The sequence below is a fragment of the Trichechus manatus genome, unplaced genomic scaffold, assembly GCF_000243295.1.
Source record: "Trichechus manatus latirostris isolate Lorelei unplaced genomic scaffold, TriManLat1.0 scaffold00126, whole genome shotgun sequence".
Lineage (NCBI taxonomy): Eukaryota > Metazoa > Chordata > Mammalia > Sirenia > Trichechidae > Trichechus > Trichechus manatus.
Genome location: NW_004444062.1, coordinates 5,186,788 through 5,210,635, shown reverse-complemented (window position 1 = coordinate 5,210,635; position 23,848 = coordinate 5,186,788). Strand labels below are relative to the sequence as shown.

At 39.4% G+C, this 23,848-nt stretch overlaps 1 protein-coding gene across 1 annotated transcript in view; it reads right to left on the bottom strand.

Moving 5' to 3' along the window:
- Positions 1-1,496: 1,496 nt before the first annotated feature.
- UGDH (UDP-glucose 6-dehydrogenase) overlaps positions 1,497-23,848 on the bottom strand; it is a 44,011-nt gene continuing 21,659 nt past the window's right edge. Inside the window, exons 4-12 of the mRNA XM_004384665.3 lie at positions 14,718-14,918; positions 14,410-14,607; positions 13,380-13,527; positions 11,966-12,060; positions 9,858-9,988; positions 7,407-7,540; positions 6,853-6,944; positions 6,616-6,726; positions 1,497-3,160 (exon numbers count right to left, since the gene is read on the bottom strand). Coding sequence (XP_004384722.2) covers positions 3,050-3,160; positions 6,616-6,726; positions 6,853-6,944; positions 7,407-7,540; positions 9,858-9,988; positions 11,966-12,060; positions 13,380-13,527; positions 14,410-14,607; positions 14,718-14,918 — 1,221 coding nt within the window. The 3' untranslated portion in view covers positions 1,497-3,049. The remainder of the gene's footprint in view (positions 3,161-6,615; positions 6,727-6,852; positions 6,945-7,406; positions 7,541-9,857; positions 9,989-11,965; positions 12,061-13,379; positions 13,528-14,409; positions 14,608-14,717; positions 14,919-23,848) is intronic.

Genomic DNA, 23,848 nt, shown 5'->3' with positions numbered 1-23,848 from the left:
AACATGCAAATGGGTGGGTGCAGTCAGGATATAAAGCTAGAAGTTTTAAATTGAATGACAAATGACTTCTGGAGAGCGATTGTGGGAGAGAGATTTTTACTTTTTTATATACCCTTTTGTAACAATCTGAATATTCCTTTACCACCTGCATGTATTATTTCCAGTTTTAAGTATCAGTTAATAATCTCACCAAAATTCAACACACACACACACTAGCTAATAAAAACTTTTTTTTTAACCCATGATTTTTAATTCTCCTAGTGGGCAGCAGAGGAGGGTAAGGCTAACTACCTTTTTGCAACTTTTCACAAAGGTCTCAAATTGCCCTATTACGTTACCTGCTCAGTTACTGGGCTCCCCCCTCCACTCCCCCATACTTGGTATCAAGCAGGAGAGAAAATTACAAAGTAAATAGTAAGCTTACATGGCTCTATTGTTACCTGCCATGGAGTTGGCCCGACTCATGGTGACCCCATGCATAATGGATGGAAATGTTGCCCAGTCCTGGGCCATTCCCATGACTGGCTGCAGATCAGACGTGTTGTGATCCACAGGGTTTTCACTCGCTGATTTTCGGAAGTAGATTGCCAGGTATTTCTTCCTAGTCCATCTTAGTCTGGAAGCTCTGTTGAAACCTGTTCAGCATCATAGCAACACTCAAGCCTCCACTGACAGACTGATGGTGGATTTGCATGAGGTGCACTGACCAGAATTTAACCGGTCCTCCTATATGAAAGGCAAGAATTTTACCACTGAACCACCAATATCTGGCTGTATGAGTCCTCTTTTGCCCACTTCCCTCTACTCATCAAGTTCTTCTACCTTTTAATCAGTAATTATACTTTACACACAATTATTTGCTAATCTTAGTCACTGAAGCATCCTGCAACTTAAAACAAGTGCCCAATTCTATATACTTTAGCAAGACATCTTTGGGTTATAATACACATTAGACAGATACAAGAATAATTCCAGTATAAATGTAAAATAAATTCTATTTAATAATCTCATCCTTTCCTTGAAGGCTTATGCATAAGGGCACATCTTATGTTCAAACAGTATGGTGTTTGTCTCTTTCAGGGGTCTGCATACTTTTTCTTAAAGGGCTAACAGGCGAAACTGAGGATATTATGTAGGTACTTACACAACCATTTAAAATATAACTATACATAAATATAAAAACCATTCTCACCAGAGATTTGGCCCATGGCCAATGCCTGGTCTACTTACTAAATTCCCTCCCTTTCTTGCATCATTTGTGAGACTGATGTAATACCCTTTTCTCAAAAAGGAATGATTTTTTTTCCCCTCTGAAGTCAAACTCATGATTCATCATTTACTTGCCCCATGACACAAAATACACCCACATAGTTGTTGATGTAGAGTATGATTTATTTATGTATTTGTACAGATGTTTCTGTCCTCATATTTATATTTGTCTCTGTCTTCTTGCTGAACTGTAAAATCCCTGAAGGATGAGGCCTAAATCTGTTTAACTCAGTTTGTACAAATTCAGCAGAGCACAACCATCAAGTGAACATCTGACATAGTTCAATAATGATACAACACAACAGAAAGCAATCATTGCAAATATAAACGTCAACAACAGATGTAAGAGAAAAGCAGATGGAAATACTTACAAACAAAAATTCTTACTTTATAATGCTGCTATAAGTAATTTGTAAAATCTACTCTTTAGATTTATACATGAGATTATATTGTTTTTCTTATTTAAAGCAAAGTGGGAAAAGTTACAATTACTAATAGAAGTAAGAATGCACAGACCTACTGGACTGACAGACACTACAGGAACCCCCGAGACTGTCAACCTAAGACACTCTTTGAACTTGGAATTGAAGCCATTCTCGGAGGTCACCTTTCAGCCAAATAATAGATTGGCTTATAAAATAAACAACATAACCTATGAGTAATCCGGTTTCTTAAACGATCAGCTATATTAGACCAAACAGTCAACATTTACCCTAAAGCAAAAATGAGAAGCCAAGCAGAGGAAGGGAAGGGAAGCTAGATCAATGGAAACAAAACAAACAGAATGGAAATAATGAGAAGGTTGACACATAGTATAAATTGTAACCAAAGGCACAGAACAAACTGTATAAAAATTGTTAAATGGAAAACTAATTTGCTGTGTAAACTTTCACCTAAAATGTAGTAAAATATTATTAAAAAAAAAAAGTAAGAATGCAAAGGCAAGGTAACAAATATTTTTGGCTCTTGGACTAGAAAATAATGATCACTAAGGAAAACTGAGATATAAAGAGGAAAGAGTTCATATTACGTATATTCTCTTAATGTTAAAAAAAAAAAAAAGGCCTTTTAATCATTTTTGCATTGACTGTACAGAGATGATATTTTTGGGCTAAAAAACCAATGACACTGCTCATTAAAACAAAGGAACTGAGGAGACTTTAACCAGACCATACTTGTAAAATTAATTCCAAAATGGAAGCATAGGGAAAATGTTCTAAGCATATACAAAAAATAAAGCACAAGAGGCCCTATCCTATTCATCACATTCCCTTCTCAGCTCAGAGACACAAGAGATGGCTTGGAAAACACATTACCCAATTAAACCAGAAACCCAAAAGGTTAACAGGTTTGGCCCAGTATGCAGCATAGCAATTTCATGGCTTCCAATTACATGTTTAACAGTAAGTGAATAAACCAATGACCAGAAACATGAAGAGTACCTTTCTCTTTCCAATGTGATAGTAAAGTGCTGCCTATGGGCATTTTGTAAGTAAGAAGTGTTTGAAGTTTAATTTTTTATTGTACAAAAAACGACACAACTAAAACTGACATGATTGTTTTCCATTCATCCAATAATTGAGGTAACAATATTATAAAAATATGTAAAAAATATTCTAGATTCATAATTATCAGATATGTGTAGTATAGCTAGTATAAACTTGATTATTAAAAAAATAGTTTTACTTTCTTAAAAACACTTGGTTCACGTATCATTTAACATCAGATAGGTATCTGTCATCCTGAAGTACCAAAAAAACAGAAATAAAAATGGTAATGTCTATACTTTGGGTTTCTTGTTAGGTGGATCCTGAAGACTAAACTTTGGAATTTCACCAGAAGGAGCATATGGAATTCTCTTTGAAGACACCTTTTTGCCAATTGTTTCAATCTAAGGGAAAAAATATTTAGAAAGAACAATTAACAATTATAATACATAAATGTAAGAACTATATGATGCAGTGTGACAGGAGAAAACCTAGATTATTTTTTCTTTTTGAGAGCATAAAAAGTTTCTCAAGTAGTCTGGGGTGCTATGAGAGATCTTGGTTCCCTCACTATTTTTTGTTCTTAGAGTCAACCTACACTCCACTTTTCATACTCATATCTACACATAACATTCCTGCTGCTCCCGCCACCAGGCCCTCACATGCCACTACTGTTTTAGTAAGGAGGCCTGGTGGCACAACAGGTAAGCGCTTGGCTGCTAACTGAAAGGTTCGAACCCACCCAGCGGCTCTGTGGGAGAAAGACCTGGTGGTCTGCTTCTGTAAAGATTAAAGCCTAGAAAGCCCTATGCGGGCAGCTCTACTCTGTCATGTGGGGTCGCTATGAGTCAAAAACTGACTCGACAGCACCTAACAACAACACCGTTTTAGCAGCATGTATAAAAGCATTTAACAGACCAGTTTCCAGTTAGTTCATATTTTCTCTCACATTCTATCTTCATTTCCATTTCCCTTATCCGAAAAAATTTGCATAAGCAATCTAAAAAAAAAAAAAACAACCCACTGCCGTCAAGTCGATTCTGACTCATAGCAACCCTACTGTATAGAGAACTGCCCCATACGGTTTCCAAGGAGCAGCTGCTGGATTCAAACTGCCAGCCTTTTTTGGTTAACAGCTGTAGCTCTTAACCACTATGCAACCAGGGCTCCTGCATAAGCAATAGTAGCATAGTTTTAATAGTTCAGGCTTCAGAGTCAAGAGACCCAGCTGAAGTCCTCACTGACACTTGCTGTGTTACCTGAACCCTCCAGGTCTTTTTTTCCTCACCTATAAAATGGTGTCACTACCACCCTCTTCAAGGGGTTTTGGTAAGGACTACATTAGATAAAGTGTTTAGTGTGCGAAATGTTTGGCATACAGTCGGCCTTCAATAAATGGTAGTCAATTTTTATTTTGCGTATTATGCTTAAAATTTTTTTCCATATATCCAACATCATCAATTTCATCTTTAAAGACACTGCTTCTTTAAACAGCCATAAGTTTATCTCCCCTCTACAGCAGTGATAAGGTATATTACTCAATTTTCATACAATTTCTTTAGAATTAAAGAATAGTTAATTCTGATTCATTCCACAAAAGAAAGGCTTCTGCTTTATATTAATAAATTATCCTCTGTAGTGATTTATAAATTCTGTTTATTTAGTGATTCCATTTCTAATTTTTAAAAAAATCCTTAGTACGAAAAGTTAGCTTTTGAAAGAACTCAAACTCATTTGAAATATGAGTCTTTCTACATATCTTCTCCCTTACATGAGTAACACAGGAAGGGGAGAAAATGTGACTATGTCTGGCAAATAACCTTTTTAAAATAACATATTTGAGTCTGAGACATGACTGGGAAAAACACTCACTAAGGAGGGGTGGGGCAGAAAAGTCCCCAAGGTCCCTGATGGGAGTGTTAACAGGCAAAGATGCCATCTGATCCTTGAATTTGTCATGAATAAGAAATGAACACTGAATTTTTTTTTTAATTGTTGTAGTTCAAATGAAGGTTACATTTGAAGTTAGTCTCCCATACAAAAATTTATACATATATTGTTATGTGACCCTAATTGCTCTCCCCATACTGTGACAGCACACTCCTCCTTTCCACTTGATTCCCCATGTCCATTCAACGAGCTCCTAACCCTTTCTGCCTTCCCATCTCACCTCCCGACAGAAGCTGCCTGTTTAGTCTCTTGTATCTACTTGAGCTAAGAGGCACACTCCTTACGAGTATCACTTTATGTCCCACAGTCCAGTCCAATCCCTGTCTGAAGAGTTGGCCTCGGAAACTGTTTTAGTTCTGGGCTGATAAAGAATCCAGGGGCCATGCTTTCCGGGGTTCCTCCAGTCTCATTCAGACCATTAAGTCTAGTCTTCTTACTAGAATTTGAGTTCTGCACCCCACTTTTCTCCTGCTCCATCAGGGACTCTCTGTTGTATTCCCTGTCAGGGTGGTCATTGGTAGCCAGGCACCATCTAGTTCTTCTGGTCTCAGGCTGATGAAGTCTTTGGTTTATGTGGCCCTTTCTGTCTCTTGGGCTACTACTTTCCTTGTGTCTTCGGTGTTCTTCATTCTCCTTTACTCCAGGAGTTGGGACCATTTGATGCATCTCAGATGGCTGCTTGCAAGCTTCTAAGACCCCAGATGCCACTCACCAAAGTACCATGCAGAACATTTTCTTAATAAGCTTTGTTATGCCAATGGACCTAGATGTCGCCTGAAAGCATGGTCTCCAGCTCCCTACCCCTGCTACTCTGTCCCTCAAAGTGTTTGATTGTATTCAGGAAACTTCTTAGCTTTGGTTTAGTCCAGTTGTGCTGACTTCCCCTGTAGTGTGTGCTGTCCTTCCCTTCACCTAAGATAATTCTTATCTACTGTCTAGTTAGTAAATAGCCCTCACCCTTCCTCCCCACCCTCATAACCATCAAATGAACACTGAACTCTAAATAAGAAGGGATCTTCAACAAGTCAGTGACAGGTTAAGAGAACCAGGTCAAATATGTCTGAACAGTAGATGAGACCTTATTGGCACCTGTCCAAGACAGCTGGTGCTGAGGAGAAGCACACAGCTAGCTTTTAGTCCCTGCCCCTCCCCTGCTCTGCTTGGGGACTATGCTGACAGCAATCTCTGAGCATATATCTTTATCCTCCCTAATCCTGCCCCCAGCCTCCCTCCACCTCATCCCCCACTGCTCCAAGGAAACAGAAAGTACCTCCTCCTTATTAATACTTTTGAGACCCCTGGTAAAAATGAAACAGATGTAAATATAAATGTACTGTTCTAGGCAGGCTTAGAGGCTTCTGTCTGCTCTCTAAATGTTCCAGAATTAATTGGCAAACTTTGCATTAGAAGAGGACACAGCACCGCTATGTCAGTTTTTTTTTTTACATGTTGCTGTAAAAAAGAAAAAATAGCATAGCGTGCTTATGAAAATACCTCGCGGTGGGAGGGCATGGTAGGCAAACAAACGCAAAAGGTGTGTGTTATCTGCATAAGAATATGGTGTATTGCACTTTGCAGCTTTCAAAACATATTTGTATATATTTTCTTACTTGATCTTCACAATATAAGGTAAGGCAGGGCACATTCTATCCTTATATGACAGGCAGCTGATGACTTTCTGGATACTATATAAGGGAGACCAACACTGAAATGACCTTTAGATCACAAATTTAGGGAGGGAGTGGAATAGTTACAAAAATCCCATAGAATCCTCCCAGAAAACCAACACGTTGTCCTAGAGCTATGTTATTTATTGCTAAATAAGAAAATAGAAAAATCCAAAATTCAACACCATTAAAAAGTAAATGACCAAACAAACAAACAACAAACAATCCAGGATCATGATTACCTGGAAGCCAATGGTCTGTAGTTCATTGTGGAGCCCATCCAGGACACGTCGTCCATCAAAGATAAAGGCTGGCTTCAGCATTTTTTTATGAATGCGCTCATAATCCAATTCCTGTAAAGACAGAAAATTAGAACATTTTCAAAGGAAAATTAGAACATGCACATAAACACATACTAAACCCTAACTGATACCAGAACACCTCTAGAATTTTCCTTACTATCATTTCTGTCACCTCACCTTAAACATGTCCCACTCAGTGCAAATAACAACAGCATGGGCACCATCACATGCTTCATATGGATCCTTGGAAATGGTCACAAGTCGGGACACTACAACAACAACAAAAAAATTGGCAACAGGAAAGGAGTTATTTGAAATTATGTATTTTAACAGTAGGAATGCAGAAGAAGGAGTTGAGGGTCTGATTATAACTTATTCCAATACAGAAGATTCTTACAGAAGATTCTTAAAGAGTCTCCAGTTTATGCTGAAGCCAATACACTGATAGAAGTGGAATAGTCTGGTTTAAGTGCAAGTGGACGTAATGGTGGAGTATCTGGAGCATTCCCCAATCTTGCCCCAGAAGGGCCTCCTAGGACTCTCTAGAGCTTTATGAAATATGTTGGAAAAATCATTAGACTACCCTACAGCATATCACTTCAAAATAAAGTTGATGAAACAATGCTAAGAGGTTGAAAAAGTGGGTATACCAATAATATAAATGATAAAAGCTGAGCAACTGAAGGTTTCTAGTAAACAAAGAAGTTCTGGGGCCCACACTCAAGCCTTACCTTGGTCATCTGCCGAAACACCTGGATGAGAAAGATCCACAACTATTTGTTCCCTTGGTACTTTTGGATCATATATATGGAGGTGTGCGCCTTCATCCATCAAATATTTGCTAATATATATACTAGACGATTCTCTGAAGGGGGAATAAAAAAGTATACTGCTAAGCTTTTAAATGGCATTGTATTTTAATACCCAGTAAGTTTAAGATACAGGTTAAGATTCTATTTCTTAACGGGGCTAAATGAAGAGGAAATAGATGTTCACTTTACTTTTAGTCTTTATACTACATGTAAACATACATTGTTGTTGCTCTTAGGTATTGTTGAGTTGGTTCTGACTCATAGAGACCATACATATAACAGAATGGAACAATGCCTGGTCCTGAGCCATCCTCCCCATCATCGCTATGTTTGATCTCATTCTTGCAGCCACTGGGTCAATCTTCTTGTTGAGGGTCTTCCTCTTTTTCATTGATCTTCTACTTTACCAAGCATGATGTCCTTCTCCAGGGACTGGTCACTCCTGATAACATGTCCAAAGTATGTGAGGCGAAGTCTCGCCATCCTCACTTCTAAGGAGCATTCTGGCTGTACTTCTTCCAACATAGATTTGTTCATTCTTCTGGCAGTCCATGGAATATTCAATATTCTTCACCAACACCATAATTCAAATGCATCAATTCTTCTTCAGTCCTCCTTATTCACTGTCCAGCTTTCACATGCATATGAGATGACTGAAAATTTCATGGTTTTGGTCAGGTGTACCTTAGTCATCAAGGTGACATAGTTGCTTTTTAACACTTTAAAGAGGTCTTTTGCAGCAGATTTGCCCAATGCAATACATTGTTTGATTTCCCCGCTGCTGCTTCCATGGGCGTTGATTGTGGATCCAAGTAAAATGAAATTCCTGACAACTTCAATCTTTTCTCCATTTATCTTGATGTTGCTCATTGGTCCAGTTGGAGGATTTTTGTTCTCTTTATGTTGAAGTGTAATCCACTTCATCAGTAAGTGCTTCAACTCCTCTTCACTTTCAGCAAGCAAAGTTGTGTCATCTGCATATCGCATGTTGTTAATGAGTCTTCCTCCAATCCTGATGCCACATTCTTCTTCACATAGTCCAGCTTCTCAGGTTATTTGCTCAGCATACAGATTGAATAAGTATGGTGAAAGGATACAACTCTGACACACACCTTTCCTGATTTTAAACCATGCAGTATCCCCTTGTTGTGTTCGAACGACTGCCTCTTGTTTTATTTACAGGATCTGCATCAGCAAAATTAAGTGTTCTGGAATTCTCATTCTTTGCAATGTTATCTATAATTTGTTTGATCCACACAGTTGAATGTCTTTGCAGAGTCAATAAAACACAGGTAAACATCTTTCTTGTATTCTCTGCTTTCAGCCAAGATCCAGTGGACATCAGCAATGATAGCCCTTGTTCCACATCCTCTTCTGAATCTGGCTTGAATTTCTGGCAGTTTCCTGTCAATGTATTGCTGCAACTCTTTTTGAATTACCTTCAGCAAAATTTTACTTGCAGATGATATTAATGATATTGTTGATAATTTCTGCATTCTGTTGGCCCACCTTTCTTTACAATGGGCACAAATATGGATCTCTTCAGTTGGTTGGCCAGGTAGCTGTCTTCCAAATTTCTTGGCATAGATGAGTGAGCACCTCCATTGCTACATCCCTTTGTTGAAACATCCAGGGTGGAAAGGAGGAGTGTGCTGTCACAGTATGGGGAGAGCAACTAGGGTCACATAACAACGTATGTATAAATTGTTATATGAGAAACTAACTTAACTGTAAACTTTCACTTAAAGCACAGTAAAAAAAAAAAAAAAAAAGTTGTTCACTCTGAAGATTAATACCTGCTCTCAATTGGTATTCTGTCAATTCCTGGGGACTTCTTTTTCGCCAGTGCCTTCAGTGCAGCTTGGACTTCTTCCTTCAGTACCATTGGTTCTTGATCATATGCTACCTCCTGAAATGGCTGAACATCAATCAACCTTTTTCGGTACAGTGTTGCTCTTCTTTCCCATCTTTTGATATTTCCTGCGTCGGTCAATATTTTGTGCATAGATCCATCAATGTTGCAACTCAAGCCTTGAATTTTTTCTTTAGTTCTTTCAGCTTGCGAGATGCTGAATGTGTTCTTCGCTTTTGGTTTTCTAACTACAAGTCTTTGTACATTTCATTATAATACTTTACTTTGTCTTCTTGAGCTGCCCTTTGAAATCTTCTGTTCAGCTCTTTTACTTCATCATTTCTTCCATTCACTTTAGCTACTCTCCATTCAAAAGCAAGTTTCATAGTATCTTCTGACATCCATTTTGTATACATATATACATTTCATACACACACATCCACCAATCAAACAATTGGGGTGACGTGAGGAGTTAACGCACTCTCAGTCGGGGGTTGAAATACTTAAATAACTGATACCTTGTATCACCAGTGTCCTTTTTGAATGCAAACCCCAAAATAGCTATCTTCTTATCAGTCACTGTATTAAACAGACTGTCTATAATCCGGGAAGCGAATCGCCTTCTCTGGTAGTCATTCATGTCTATGACCTGAAATTACATGCACAATTGTGCAATGATCAGTTAAAAGAGGTGCAGCCTATGACATACATTACTCAGATTTTAAGCTGAGTACTCTCTTATAAGCCTTCCAAATTAACTGGAGTCAAAGATTAACCAACCTCTTCAGCGTGTATACAAAAAAAAAGAGAAAGAAAAAGTCCCTCCCTCTACTTTCTGAAAGCCATCCTAAACAAATTTCCTTTCATTTGGCAAGATGTTCCATGAATTGGGCTAAGACAAATGTAAGGATGGGGAGCAAAGCTAAGGTTCATTTCTAAGAGCGTTTGAGTCTAGCAAAGAGCCAAGCAAAATAAGGTATATAGAAAACAGTGGTTCTTCTTCTTAGACAACTTCTTCTAACACCCTATGGAAACAAGGCTGCAAGCAATCAAACCCCAAAATATTCCCTTATATGCTTACCCCTCCACCTCCACAACTTCCTACCACTCACCACAATTTAGTGTAAGTAGACAGTGGACAGGGAACAGTGAACAATGTACACAGTTATAGCTGCCTTTGGACAGCTCATAACACCACAAACACTTGGCAAGGTTTTTAACTAAATGTGCTAAGAGTCTTCAATCACCTAATCTGTTACCCTGCCAAGATTTTATAAATAAAACTTCAGGTTGGTAACCAGGTGAATAAAAGGAGAGAGTCATGTGCGTGTGTGTGTGTGTTTCAAAGGCATAAGCTTCTAGGGGCTATCTCAAACCTGCAAAGCTTGGGAAATTAGCCTGAAGTGTTAGAAAGTCAGCCTTGCCTGTATTTTCCCCACAATGAGCAGTAAGATAAAGTCATTATGCTGGACTGAGTAAAGCAACACTAAAAGTGTACACTTCTCTAAAAAATGTGCATTCTCTTAGATTCTCACTCATTCATCTATTGCTAAAATCTGAAAAATCATTAAATCAGAGTAAATATTTGGGAAACTCATGCATCTTGACTGATACCTTGAGCAGATTACTTAATGTCTCTAAGTCTCAGTTTCATCATCTATAACTAACCAGATGCCATCAAATCTACTCTGACTCCTGGCAACACCACATATGTCAGAGTAGAACTGTGCTAAATAGGGTTTTCAATGGCTATTATTTTAGAAGTTGATTGCCAGGCCTTTCTTATAAGGTGCCTCTGGGTAGACTTGAACCTCCAACCTTTCAGTTAGCAGCCAAGTGTGTTAACCATCTGCACTACACAGGGACTCCTTCCTCATCTATAAATGGGAGATAATTTATTAGTGATGAGGCCTAAACAAATGTTAACTCTATTTCCCAGAGCTCATTCAGTGTTCCTAATTTGGGAAGTCTCTAATTTTAGCTCTGTGAATCTGAAAAAGATAAATCAAGTATCAAAACATGCAAACCACGTGAAAGCACTGCAAAACAGGATCTTCTATTATTTTCCTTTTATGCCTCTCAAGATAAAAACTAATTAAAATTAATAGTTCTTGCTTTACTCTGGGAGCAAATTTAGTCATAAAATTAGAAGAAATACTGGTTTATTAGAAACTTCGATCACAGTTGATTAGCAGAAAATGACAAAGTAAAAACAAAGAAGCCTAAAAAACGTAAAATAAACAAACTGAATATAATAATGGTTGAGTTCCTGGAATAAGTAAGTCCCATTCCCAAAGCAAATTCTTCAAACATAGATTAGACTGGACTATAAGACATAAAATGATACTTGTGAAGAGGGTGCTTCTTTGCTCAAGTAGATACATGAGAATAAATAGGCAGCTCCCATCCCAAGGCGAGATGAGAAGGCAGAGGGTCAGGAGCTGGTTGAATGCACACAGGAAATCCAGGGTGGAAAGGAGGAGTGTGCTGTCACAGTATGGGGAGAGCAGCTAGGGTCACATAACAATGTGTGTATAAATTGTTATCTGAGAAACTAACGTGAACTGTAAACTTTCACTTAAAGCACAGTAAAAATAAAATAGTTGTTCACTCTGAAGATTAATACCTGCTGCCAATAACGAGCTACTTCAGGCAAATTCAGAGCCTCACAGAGATAAACCAAATTCAGAACATCTTTCTGAAAGCAGCTCCCACCAAAACCTGAAGAAAGAAAAAGTCGACAATATTTTTATTTAAGAACCAGACAACCAGATTATGAGATAAATTTATCAAACTAAATCAGCATGCCTATGCTAGGATTTTTAATAATAAAAATCAGATGTTGGAAAACTAGAGGGTTTACAAACTGTGTGACATTTGCAGGCAATTAGTCAATGCTGTAAGTAGTTTTTAAATCATTTTCTAGCTAAAGTTTTATTATGACTTCATTTGACTTTTTGTTCTTTTTCTTTTATCTTTTTTTTTTTCCCTCATTTATGGTATCATTATTGTCCCACATCTCTTCCTCTAAGACAAGAGTCAACAAAGTTTTATGGTAAAAAGTCAGATGATAAATATTTTAACCTTTGTGGGTTAAATACAGTCTCTGTCACGACTATTCCACTCTGCCCTAGTAGCTCAAAAGCAAACACAGACAATATGTCATCAAATAGGCATGGTTGTGTTTCAACAAAATTTTAGTTCCAAGAACAGTGTGGGCCAGATTTGGCCTGAGGGCCATAGTTTGCCCATCCCTCCTCTAGCACCATCAGTATACAGTGAGGACTGGCATGGGCTTTGGAATCAGAAATACCTGGCCACTCCCTAGTGACATGACTTTGAGCAAGCTGTGAGCATTTCCATGAGTCTCAATCATCTCCAAAAAAGAAATACCAGCACCATCCTAACAAGTTATAAGGATTAAATGAGATCTATAAAGTGCTGGTACAGAACCTGGCACATAATATGCCTTTAATGAGTAGTAGTTATTTTTATTAAGTGGTACCTAGAAGAAAACATCAAAAAGAAAAGTAAATAAAAGCCAGAGAACCAGTAGTGGGAGATGGCACAGGGCCCCAGAAATAGTAGAAGGGCTGCCTAAAGTCCAATCTGTAAAAGACTATTTGCCTTTACACACTACTCTTATCAGCTTACCTCCAAAAATATTTCACAGGCCACATTTCCATAAGCATATTAGTAGGAAAAGCAAACAAGAGAGAATTTTTTCCTACTTGCTTAAATAAGCTGTTACTTGAGTTATTTCATGTGTGATCTCCCGAACTTATTACTCCTAAATGTTCTAACTAAATACTAATTTATTCCTCCCAAAACACTGAACTATGTTTATCCCACCTAATAAGTCAGTAATTATTAAACAATATAAGTAACTACTGCCTCACTTAGAAAGTCCCTGGTAGGCTGAAGGCCACCTGTATAATAAAATCATTTTTTAAAGGGCATTAGTAAGTTAAACAAAGACTTTCTTAAAGTTAATGACCTAGCTATTTTATTATTTTATTAAGAAAAAAAATTTAATTTACCAACACTGGCTTTCAGAAACTTATTTCCAATTCTCTGGTCCATTCCAATGGCTGTTGCTACCTCTTCTACATCAGCTCCTGTTGCTTCACACAAGGCACTTATAGAGTTAATGCTGCTGATTCTCTGGGCAAGAAAAGCATTTGCTGCCTTAAAAAAAAAAGAAAAGTATGATGAGCTAAAATTGCAATTTTATACATTTCAGTTATACTTCATTAAGTTGATGCAAATTACTGAGGGAGATGTAAAAGATACTGACAGACTCAAATTTGAGGAGGCACTGGATGGGTTTGTAAGAGAGCGTGTTTTAAATGAGTAAAAACAGAAGATTAAGAGTGAAAGAAGGAAATCAGTGATTAAAAAAACAAATGATTAATGTACTCTCCATTTCATCTTACATTTTATTAAATTTTAGAATTTTCCAGAGTGTTTTATACCCTGATATTTTATCCCCCTCATGAAAATTATTTCCGATTTTGAAAGTACAAGAATATAGTCTTCAAAAGCATAATCTTTTAATAATGTTAAGAAAGTACCTGTGTAAGAGGGTCCCAGACAGAGCTAGAGAAAAATGTAGAACAAAATTCTAACTCACAAAAAAAGACCAGACTTACTGGCCTGACAGAGACTGGAGAAACCCCAAGAGTATGATTCACAGATACGCTTTTAGCTTAGTAATGAAGTCACTCCTAAGGTTCACCCTTCAGCCAAAGATTAGACAGGCCCATAAAACAAAACGAGATTAATGGGGCACAACAGTCCAGGGACAAGGACTAGAAGGCAGGAGGGGACAGGAAAGCTGGTAACAAGGAACCCAAGGTTGAGAAGCGAGAGTGTGGACATGTTGTGGGGATGTTAACCACTGTCATAAAACAATATGTGTACTGTTTAACGAGAAACTATTTGTTCTGTAAACCTTTATCTAAAGTACAATTAAAAAAAAAAGAAAGAACTACCTGTGTAGCTTATCAGTTTAAAGTCAATAAGTACTTGGCTTTAAATTTAATGGAGAGTTGAATGCTATCTACCAACCAGTTTGGAAAGCTCTGAAGACCAAGTATTAGTGGTGAGGATCTTTTCTTTGGGAACCCAGCGCTCATATACTGCACACAGTGCCTGCACGGCTCTCTGGCCCTCTGGGGTTTCGTCCCCTCCAATCAGTACTCTGTCAGGGTTCTTTAGGTCCTTGATGGCCGTCCCCTCTGCCAAGAACTCAGGGTTGGACAGCACCTAGAATTCCAATGCAAAGGAAAGTTTTAAGCTAAAATTAATTACGGGCAACTTTAAGACATCAATATTTATATAAGAAGAAGCAGATTCTAATGCTTCCTTTTTTATACCTGTAAGTTCAAGCTGGGTTTTGTGTTTGCATCAAATATGCGACGAATACTCTCTGCTGCGCGCACTGGAACTGTGCTTTTCTCAGTCACAATTTTGTACCCATGTGAGTTTTGCACAATGCGCCTAGCACAAGCTTCAATGTACTTCAGATCTGCAGCCCGGCCTTTCCCCATTCCATAGGTTTTTGTTGGAGTATTCACCTGATGAAAGCATAGGAGATAAAGAACAGAGTACCTGTGAGATACTCAGTGATTTCAAGATACACCTGTTACCATCAATTAGCTATTCAAGTGGAAGTTAAACACTATCAGCTGTCCTGGTTTAACGCTCTATTAAAAATAAAACCAATACCCATTGCCGTTGAGTCGATTCTGACTCATAGTGACCCTAAAGGACAGAACAGAACTGCCCCATAGGGTTTCCAAGGAGCGGCTGGTAGATCTGAACTGCCGACCTTTCGCTAAACAGCTGAGCTCTTAACCTCTATGCCACCAGGGCTCCAACCCTCTATTAGTCCCATGAAAATAATACATTTTATAAACATAACCAACAAGAGAAAACAGCTTGATTCCAGAAGCATCTGGAGAACACAGTCAATAAATTTTTGTTGAGAAGCTACTATATATGTGCCAGATACCAGGGTAGGCAGGTTCCAAGTCAAGCCCTGGAGATATAAAAATGAATGAGATAGCTCTTGTCCTTAAGGAGTTGAAAGGCTGACATGAACAATAAGTTTTCTCTTCTTTCTTCTCTTTATTACATATGGTACATTATCATAATTTTTAAAATTAAATTTAAACTCCTTTCTTACTCCCCTTTTTTATAGGCCTGTATTAATAGCTTTTAAACTATGTTTGCATATTGTTCACAAATGCTTTTTTGGCTCTTTAAAGCTATACATTATCTAGCATCTTTAGGATATAGAATACCATGTGGAGAAAGGCTTTCAGATAGAAAGAAGAATAAATCATGAGTCTAGAGCCTAGGCATCTAATTTTGGCTTAGCTGTATCATGAAACCTTGGGGAAGTGTGGCCGGTTTTGCTTCAATGACCTCATTGGAAAATACAGGCAACACTCTCCCTAAAATCTAAAATCTAACACACGAGTTTCTATGATGCTCTAACAAAAAAAAAAAAAAAAGGTTTTGAAAAGTCTAAAATTCTATACTGGAATCATTTTTGAACAAGTAGTCTCAAGTCTCTTTACAAACTTATAACCTAATACCAGACAAACAAACAAACAAACCGATTGCCATCAAGTCGATTCCGACTCATAGTGACCCTAGAGAGAGAGACTAAATCAAGAAACTAAGCCAAAATAAATCAAAACTGGAAGATTGAGTTGAGGTGTGAAAAGCAAGGAAAAAAAGTTGTTTGTAGACATGGAACAACTTAGAAAAAGACTTAGAAGTGGAAGACAGGCTGCAGTGAAGCACAGAAGGACGAAGACAGCTAATGTGGGGGAAAGGTGAATGAAGCTGGCTGGAGATGAGAGATCATGAGATGGCCTCTCCTATTAAAGGATAAAAGTAAAAATCTGGAATTTGCTTACAAATAATCTGGGGCTGAGGGGAACAGTAAATGAAACAACATTAGCCATGATAATTGTTGAGTTGGAGAATAGTTAATTGGGGCTCATTACATTATTCTCCTCATTTTTTGTATGAGTTTGGTCATTTCCACAATGAAAATTAAAGAACACAGCAAACAAACAAAAGAACTAATCCAGAGAATGATACGAACCAGATGGTAGACTATGAGCTACACAGTAATAAATTAACCTATCAAGAACACAAAATAATAGCTTGGGAAGATTCAAAGCTGCTTTGGTTGGATGGGCAGAGAGGCACTGTAAAATCAGCTACCTTAAGTAGGACTGTACTATATACTCTTCTTACATGTCCTTCTTACAGAAAATATCCCTATTCCCATTCTAGGCTCTAAACCAAAAAAAACCAAATCTGTTGTTGTCAAGTCGATTTCGACTCATAGTGACCCTATACAACAGAGCAGAACTGCCCCATAGAGTTTCCAAAGAGCGGCTGGTAGATTCGAACTGCTGACCTTTTGGTTAGCAGCCGAGCTCTCAACAACTGCGCCATCATGGCTCCATTCTAGGCTCTGGTCATCCAATATTTGGATTAAAGTAACTTCTTGATTTTTCTCTAAGTAACTAGCTACTTCAAAATATTTTCTCATTTTCAATGCCTCTACCCTAACTTTCTGCAAGCTTAAGTAGCTTATGGATGGGTAAGTCACAGAAGCTCCATCAGTCTCTCTAAAGTGATAGTTGTTGTTAGGTGCTGTCAAGTTGATCGTGACTCATAGCCACCCCATGTGACAGAGGAGAACTACCCCACAGGGTGTTTTTGGCTGTAATCTTTACAGAAACAGATTGCCAGGTCTTTCTCCCTCAGAGCCACTAGGTGGGTTTGAACCACCAATCTTTTCGTTAGCAGTCGATCACTTAACCTTTGCGACACCAGGGTTCCTTCTAAAGTGACTCACAATTCTGACTCACAGCAACCCTACAGGACAGAGCAGAAATGTCCTGTGGGTTTTCCAAAGCTTTAATCTTTATGGAAGCAGATTGCCACATCTTTCTCCCGAAGAGTGGCTAGTAGGTTCAAACTGCCAACATTTGGTTAGCAGCCAAGCGCTTAACCACTGTGACACCAGGTCGTCTTTTCTAAAGTTATTAAAGAGGTCAAAAGAGAAAGACTGAATCGATGACATAGTTTTGCTTCTAGTTTCATTACCGTTTTCTTCTGGAGTTCGCATATCCTCACAGCACTGTTTTTGCCTCACCACTCAGAAAACAACTCCTTATTCAATAATTTACAATCATCAACAATAATAAAAAATAAACAAACTCGTTGCCGTGGAGTCGATTCTGACTCGTAGCAACCCTATAGGACAGAGTAGAACTGCCCCATAGAGTTTCCAAGCAGTGCCTGGTGGATTCGAACTGCCAACCTTTTGGTTAGCAGCCATTGCACTTAACCACTACACCACCAGGATTTCTAATCATTAACAATATATATAATCAATTAACAGCATCCACCCTCTTTGGGGAACCCTGGTGGCCCAGTGGTTAAGACCTCGGCTGCTAACCAAAAGATTGGCAGTTCAAATCCACCAGCTGCTCCTTGGAAACCCTATGGGGCAGTTCTACTCTGTACTATAGGGCTGCTATGAGTCGGAATCAATTCAACAGCAATGGGGAACTCTCTACGGCCACCACCTGATTGTGGTGGCTTGTGTGTTGCTGTTATGCTGGAAACTATGTCACCAGTATGTCAATATCAGCAGGGTCACCCATGGTGAACAGGTTTCAGCAGAGCTTTGAGACTAAGACAGACTAGGAAGAAGGACCTGGCAGTCCACTTCTAAAAAAACTGGCCAGGGAAAACCTTATGAATAGCAGTGGAAAACTGTCTGGTATAGTGCCAGAAGATGAGCCCCACAGGTTGGAAGGCACTCAAAATACAACTGGGGAAGATCTGCCTTCTCAATGTAGAGATGACCTTAATGACATGGATGGAGTAAAGCTTTTGGGACCTTCATTTGCTGATGTGGCACGACTAAAAATGTGAAGAAACAGCTGCAAATATCCATTAATAATCAGAATGTGAAAAGTATGAAGTATGAATCTGGGAAAACTGCAAGTCGTCAAAAATGAAATGGAACGCATAAAGATCGATATACTAGGCATTAGTGAACTGAAATGGACTAGTACTGACCATTTTGAATTGGATAATCATATGGTCACTTACTATGCCAGGAATGACAAACTGAAGAGGAATGGTGTCACATTCATCATCAAAAAGAACATTTTAAGACCTATCCTGAAGTACAACATTGTCTCATCCATATGCCTCCAAGGAAGACCAGTTAGTACGACTATTATTCAAATTTATGAACCAATCACTAATGCTAAAGCTGAAGAAACTGAAGATATTTACCAACTTCTGCAGTCTAAAACTGATCAAACATGCGAACAAGACGTATTGATAATTATTGGTGATTGGAATGTGAAAGTTGGAAACAAAGAAGGATCGGTAGTTAGAAAATATGGCCTTGGTGACAGAAATGATGCCGGAGATCCATGATAGAATTTTGCAAGATCAATGACTTATTCATTGGAAATACCCTTTTTCAACAACATATGGTGACTATACACGTGGACCTTGCAGGATGGAATACACAGGAATCAAATTGACTACATCTGTGGAAAGAGATGATGGAGAACCTTATTATCATTAGGCAGGACAAGGCCAGTGGCTGACTGTGGAAGAGACCATCAATTGCTCATGTGCAATTTCAAGCTGAAGCTGAAGAAAACTAAAACAAGTCCAGGAGAGCTAAAGTATGACCTTGAGTGTATCACATCTGAATTTAGAGACCATCTCAAGAATAGATTTGACGCACTGAACACTAATGACTGAAGACCAGACAAGTTGTGGGGTGACATCAAGGACATCATACATGAAGAAAGCAAAAGTCATTAAAAAAGACAGGAAAGAAAGTAAAGACTAAAATGGATGTCAGAACAGACTCTGAAACTTGCTCTTGAATGTCGAGTAGCTAAAGCTACTGATGATCACGTAAAAGTACAGCACAGAAGATTTCAAAGGGCAGCTTGAGAAGACAAAATATTATAATGATATATGCAAAGACCCAGAGTTAGAAAACCAAAAGGCAATAACAAACTCAGCATTTCTCAAACTGAAAGAACTCTAGAAAAAATTCAAGCCTCAAGTTGCCATTTTGAAGAATTCTATGGGCAAAATTGTAAATGATGCAGAAAGTATCAAAAGAAGATGGAAGGGATTATAGGTGGAGCCAACATGGTGCCTTTGACAGACGCATCATGCTGTCCCTCTGCAGCAAAGACCTAAAAAACTAAAACAGATACAAATATCAATCTTGAAACCCTAAGTATTAAATGAAGGCATAAAGAAATAGATCAAACACCAAATGGAAGAAGAAACTGATAGAAAACAGAGAATGAAGAGAGATATGGAGTGGTGGTCCCCTGCCAACTAACACTGCACAGCGCTGCCATTTTGGAGCACAGCCAACAACGACCCTGGACAAGGAGTACAGAAAGGCAACTTTAAGGAGATCCCAACAGGAGACAGAGTACCCGGTAACCAGAGAAACACACTTTCCCACCACTTACCTTTCTGCCTCATATATCACCTCCACCCCTACCAAAGGCCACACATAGCCACCCTGGCTAGACAGCTACCAGCCTGCTGCCAGTTTGGGTCCACACTGCCCTCGCGTACCGGCTCCTGCCACACACCATCTTTTTTCCCCTTTCCTCTCTTTGTTTCTCCCACCTACCTAGCCTATACCTCACCTCTACCCATTCCTGCTGGGCCACACCATGCTGCCTTGGTTAGAGAGGAACTGGCCTGCCACCAGTCTGGGTCCACCCTGCCCCCATGAGTGGGCTCCTGCCGTGCTGTTTTTTTTTCTTTTTTCCCCCCCTTTCTTGCTTTTCTTTCTCTCTTCTCTCACCTACCTCGTACATGATCCCTACCCCTTCTTGCCAGAGTGCACTGCACTACCTTGGTTGGGTCTGACCTGCCCCCACCCGCAGGCTTCTGTCATGCCACTGTTTTCTTCTTTTCTTCCCCTTTCTTCCTTTTCTTTATCCCTCCTACACAGCCCCATACACCACTTCTACCTCTTCTCACCAAGCCCACTGTGGGTACAGAGCTACTGGCTTGCCGCCAGACTGGGTCCTCCCTCGTCCCCACGTGCCACACCATTTTATTTATTTATTTTTCCCTTTCCTCCTTTTCTTTCTCCCTCCCATCTGTCCCTGTATGCCACCTTTGCCCATTCCCACTGGGCCATGGAGTGCTGCCTAGGCTAGAGAAGCACCAGCCCACCACTACCCTGGGTCTGCCATGCTCCCACCCACTGCGCCATCTTTTTCTTCCTTTTTCCCCTTTCTATCTTTTTTTTCCTCCCTCCCACCTAGCCCTGTACACCACCTCTACACCTTCCCGCAGAGCCTTGCTGCAACACCATAGGTAGAGAACTACCAGCCCACTGCCACTCTAGGTCCCACCTGGCCCCATATGACCCCACCCGCCAGTCCCACCACACGATTTTTTATACATCTTTCCCCCCCACGGAGCCCCATAAGCCACCTTCCCCCCTTCCTCACTGGGCCACGCCACACTGCTGTGGCTAAAGAACTATCAGTCCACCACTTTTTACCTCCCACCTAGCCCCATACGCCACCGTCCCCCCCTTTCTGTCAGCCCCCAGGTCCATCCTGCCTCCACCCGCCCGACAGTCTCTCTTTTTTTTTCTATCTCTTTTCTATTCTTTGTTCCCCCACCCAGTGCCATACCCTACCCTCCCTTCCCGCTGGCCCTCACTGTGCCACTGTGGGTAGAGCATCCCCAGCTCAGGCCTGCCACTGAACCAGGCCCACACTGACCCTTACTTCCTACCAAGTGATAAGGTGCTAAGCAAAGGGAAGCAAGACCGTACCACTTCCCATCTGATATCCCTATCTATCTGGTGAGGTGCTGTGAACATTCCCACACCACTGGACCAACATCAGGAGGCAGACAGCACCCACTCAGTTCCCTCAGCCACCTCGCCAAACCAGTGTACAGAGAAGTGGGCTCACCCTGCCTGCTGCTTCCCTGCCTACACAGACAAGGTGATAAGAGCTATCATGCCCACAGACGAGCAAGCAGCAAAGCACCCCTGGCCCACCTGACCTATCAAAACATAACAAAGAAGTAGGACAAAACAAACAAACATACAATCAACATATAAAGAAAATAATACCTTAAAGTCCCAGAGACAGCAGACAATATCAAAACATAAAAAAGCAGGATGAGATGGCTCAGCAAGTGACCAAAATAAAGAATCAGATGACCTTCCAGCAGAAGAAAAGGCAGTGGAACTACCTGATATGGAATTCAAAAGACTAATATTTAGGGCTCTCCAGGACATCAGGAAAGAGATTGAGGAAAATACAGAAAAAAAAAAAGGAAAAAATAGACAAAATCATGGAAAACAGAAAAAACAAAAGCATAGCCAAAATCAAGGAAAACACAGACAAAGCAATAGAAGAATTTGGGAAAATAATACAAGAACAAAATGTCAATATAAATAAACAATTAGAAATCATACAAAAACAGCAACTAGAAATCCAAAAGATAACAAACCTTCAGAAATGGAAAACTCAATAGAAGGTTTTAGGAGCAAATTTGAAACAGTGGAAGATAGAATCAGTGATATTGAAGACAAATCCATGGCTGCCAACTTTGTTTGAGGAAATGAGAGAAAAGAATAAAGAAAAATGAAGAAAACCCAAGAATTATGTAGGACACAATCAAAAGCAAAAATTTGCACATGATCAGATTTCCAGAACAGGGGAAGAAAAATTTTTAAAAAGAGAAGATTTTTGGAGATTTGCTGGCAGAAAACTTCCCAAATATCATGAAAGATGAAAAGCTGACCAGCCAAGAAGCTCAACAAATCCCATATAGGATAGATCCCAAAAGAAAGTCACCAAGACATACCATAATTACACTTACCAAAAACAAAGACAAAGAAAGAATCCTCAGAGCAGCTCAGGAAACTCAAAAAGTCACATACAAAGGAGAAACAATAAGACTAAGCTCTAATTACTTGGCAGAAACTGTGCAGGCAAGAAAGCAACGGGATGACATATATAAAACCTTGAAAGAAAAAAAACTGCCAACCAAGAATATATCCTGCAAAACTCCTCTCAAATCCAATGGCAAAATTAGGACATTTCCAGATAAACAGAAATTAAGAGAATTTGTAAAATAAATGCACACATCAAAAAAGAAGAAAGCGCCAAAACCAAAACGTTAGCCCTACAACTCAAACAAAAAGAAAGAGAACAGCAAAAAAAGCCCACAGCCACCAGCAGAATGGAAATAATAAAGATTAGAGCAGAAATAAATGAAACAGAGAACAGAATAACAACGGAAAGAATCAATAAGGCCAAAAGTTGATTCTTTGAAAAGAAAAGATCAACAAAATCAACAAACCACTGGCCAAACTGACAAAAGAAAAACAGCAGAAGAAGCAAATAATCCAAATAAGAAATGAGATGGGAGACATTACAACAGACTCAAATGAAATAAAAAGGATTATTAACAAAATACTAGGAAAAATTGTACTCCGACGAATTTGAGAACCTAGAGGAAATGGACAAATTCCTAGAAACACACTATCTACCTAAACTAACACAACTGAGACAGAAAATCTGAACTGGCCCATAACAAGAAAAGAGATTGAAGAGGTAATAAAACAACTCCCAACAAAAAAAAAGCCCTGGCTGTGGGGACCATGGTCTGGGAGAACATCTAGCTCAACTGGCATAACACAGTTTATAAAGACAATGTTCTACATTCTACCTTGGTGAGTAGTGTCTGGGGTCTTAAAAGCCTGTGAGCTGCCATCTAAGATACTCCACTGGTCTCACCCCTTCGGGAGGAAGGGACAATGAAGAGAACAGGATACAAGGAAAAAATTAGTCCAAAGGTCTAATGGACCACAGCTACCAAGGTCTCCACCAGACTGAGTCCAGTACAGCCAGATGGTGCCCAGCTACCACTGACTGCTCTGACCAGGATCATCACAACAGAGGGTTCTGGACAGAGCTGGAGAAGGATGTAGAACAAAATTCTAACACACAAAAAAAACTAGGTTTATTGGCCTGACAGAGACTGGAGAAACCCTAAGAGTATGGCCCCAAGACACCCTTTTAGCTCAGTGGTGAAGTCACTCCCGAGGTTGACCATTCAGCTGGGGATTGGACAGCCCCATAAAACAAAACAGGACTAATGAGGCACAGCAGCCCAGGGACAAGGACTAGAAGGGAGAAGGGGACAGGAAAGCCGGTGATAGGGAACCCAAGGTTGAGTAAGGACAGTGTTGAGATGTAGTGGGGTTGTTAACCATTGTCACCGTGCAATATGTTTACTAACTGTTTAATGAGAAACTATTTTGCTCTGTAAACCTTCATCTAAAGTGAGAATCGCAGCACAATGGGAAGAACGTAATCGATGTCACTGAATTGTACATGCAGAAATTTTTGAAATGGTGTATCTT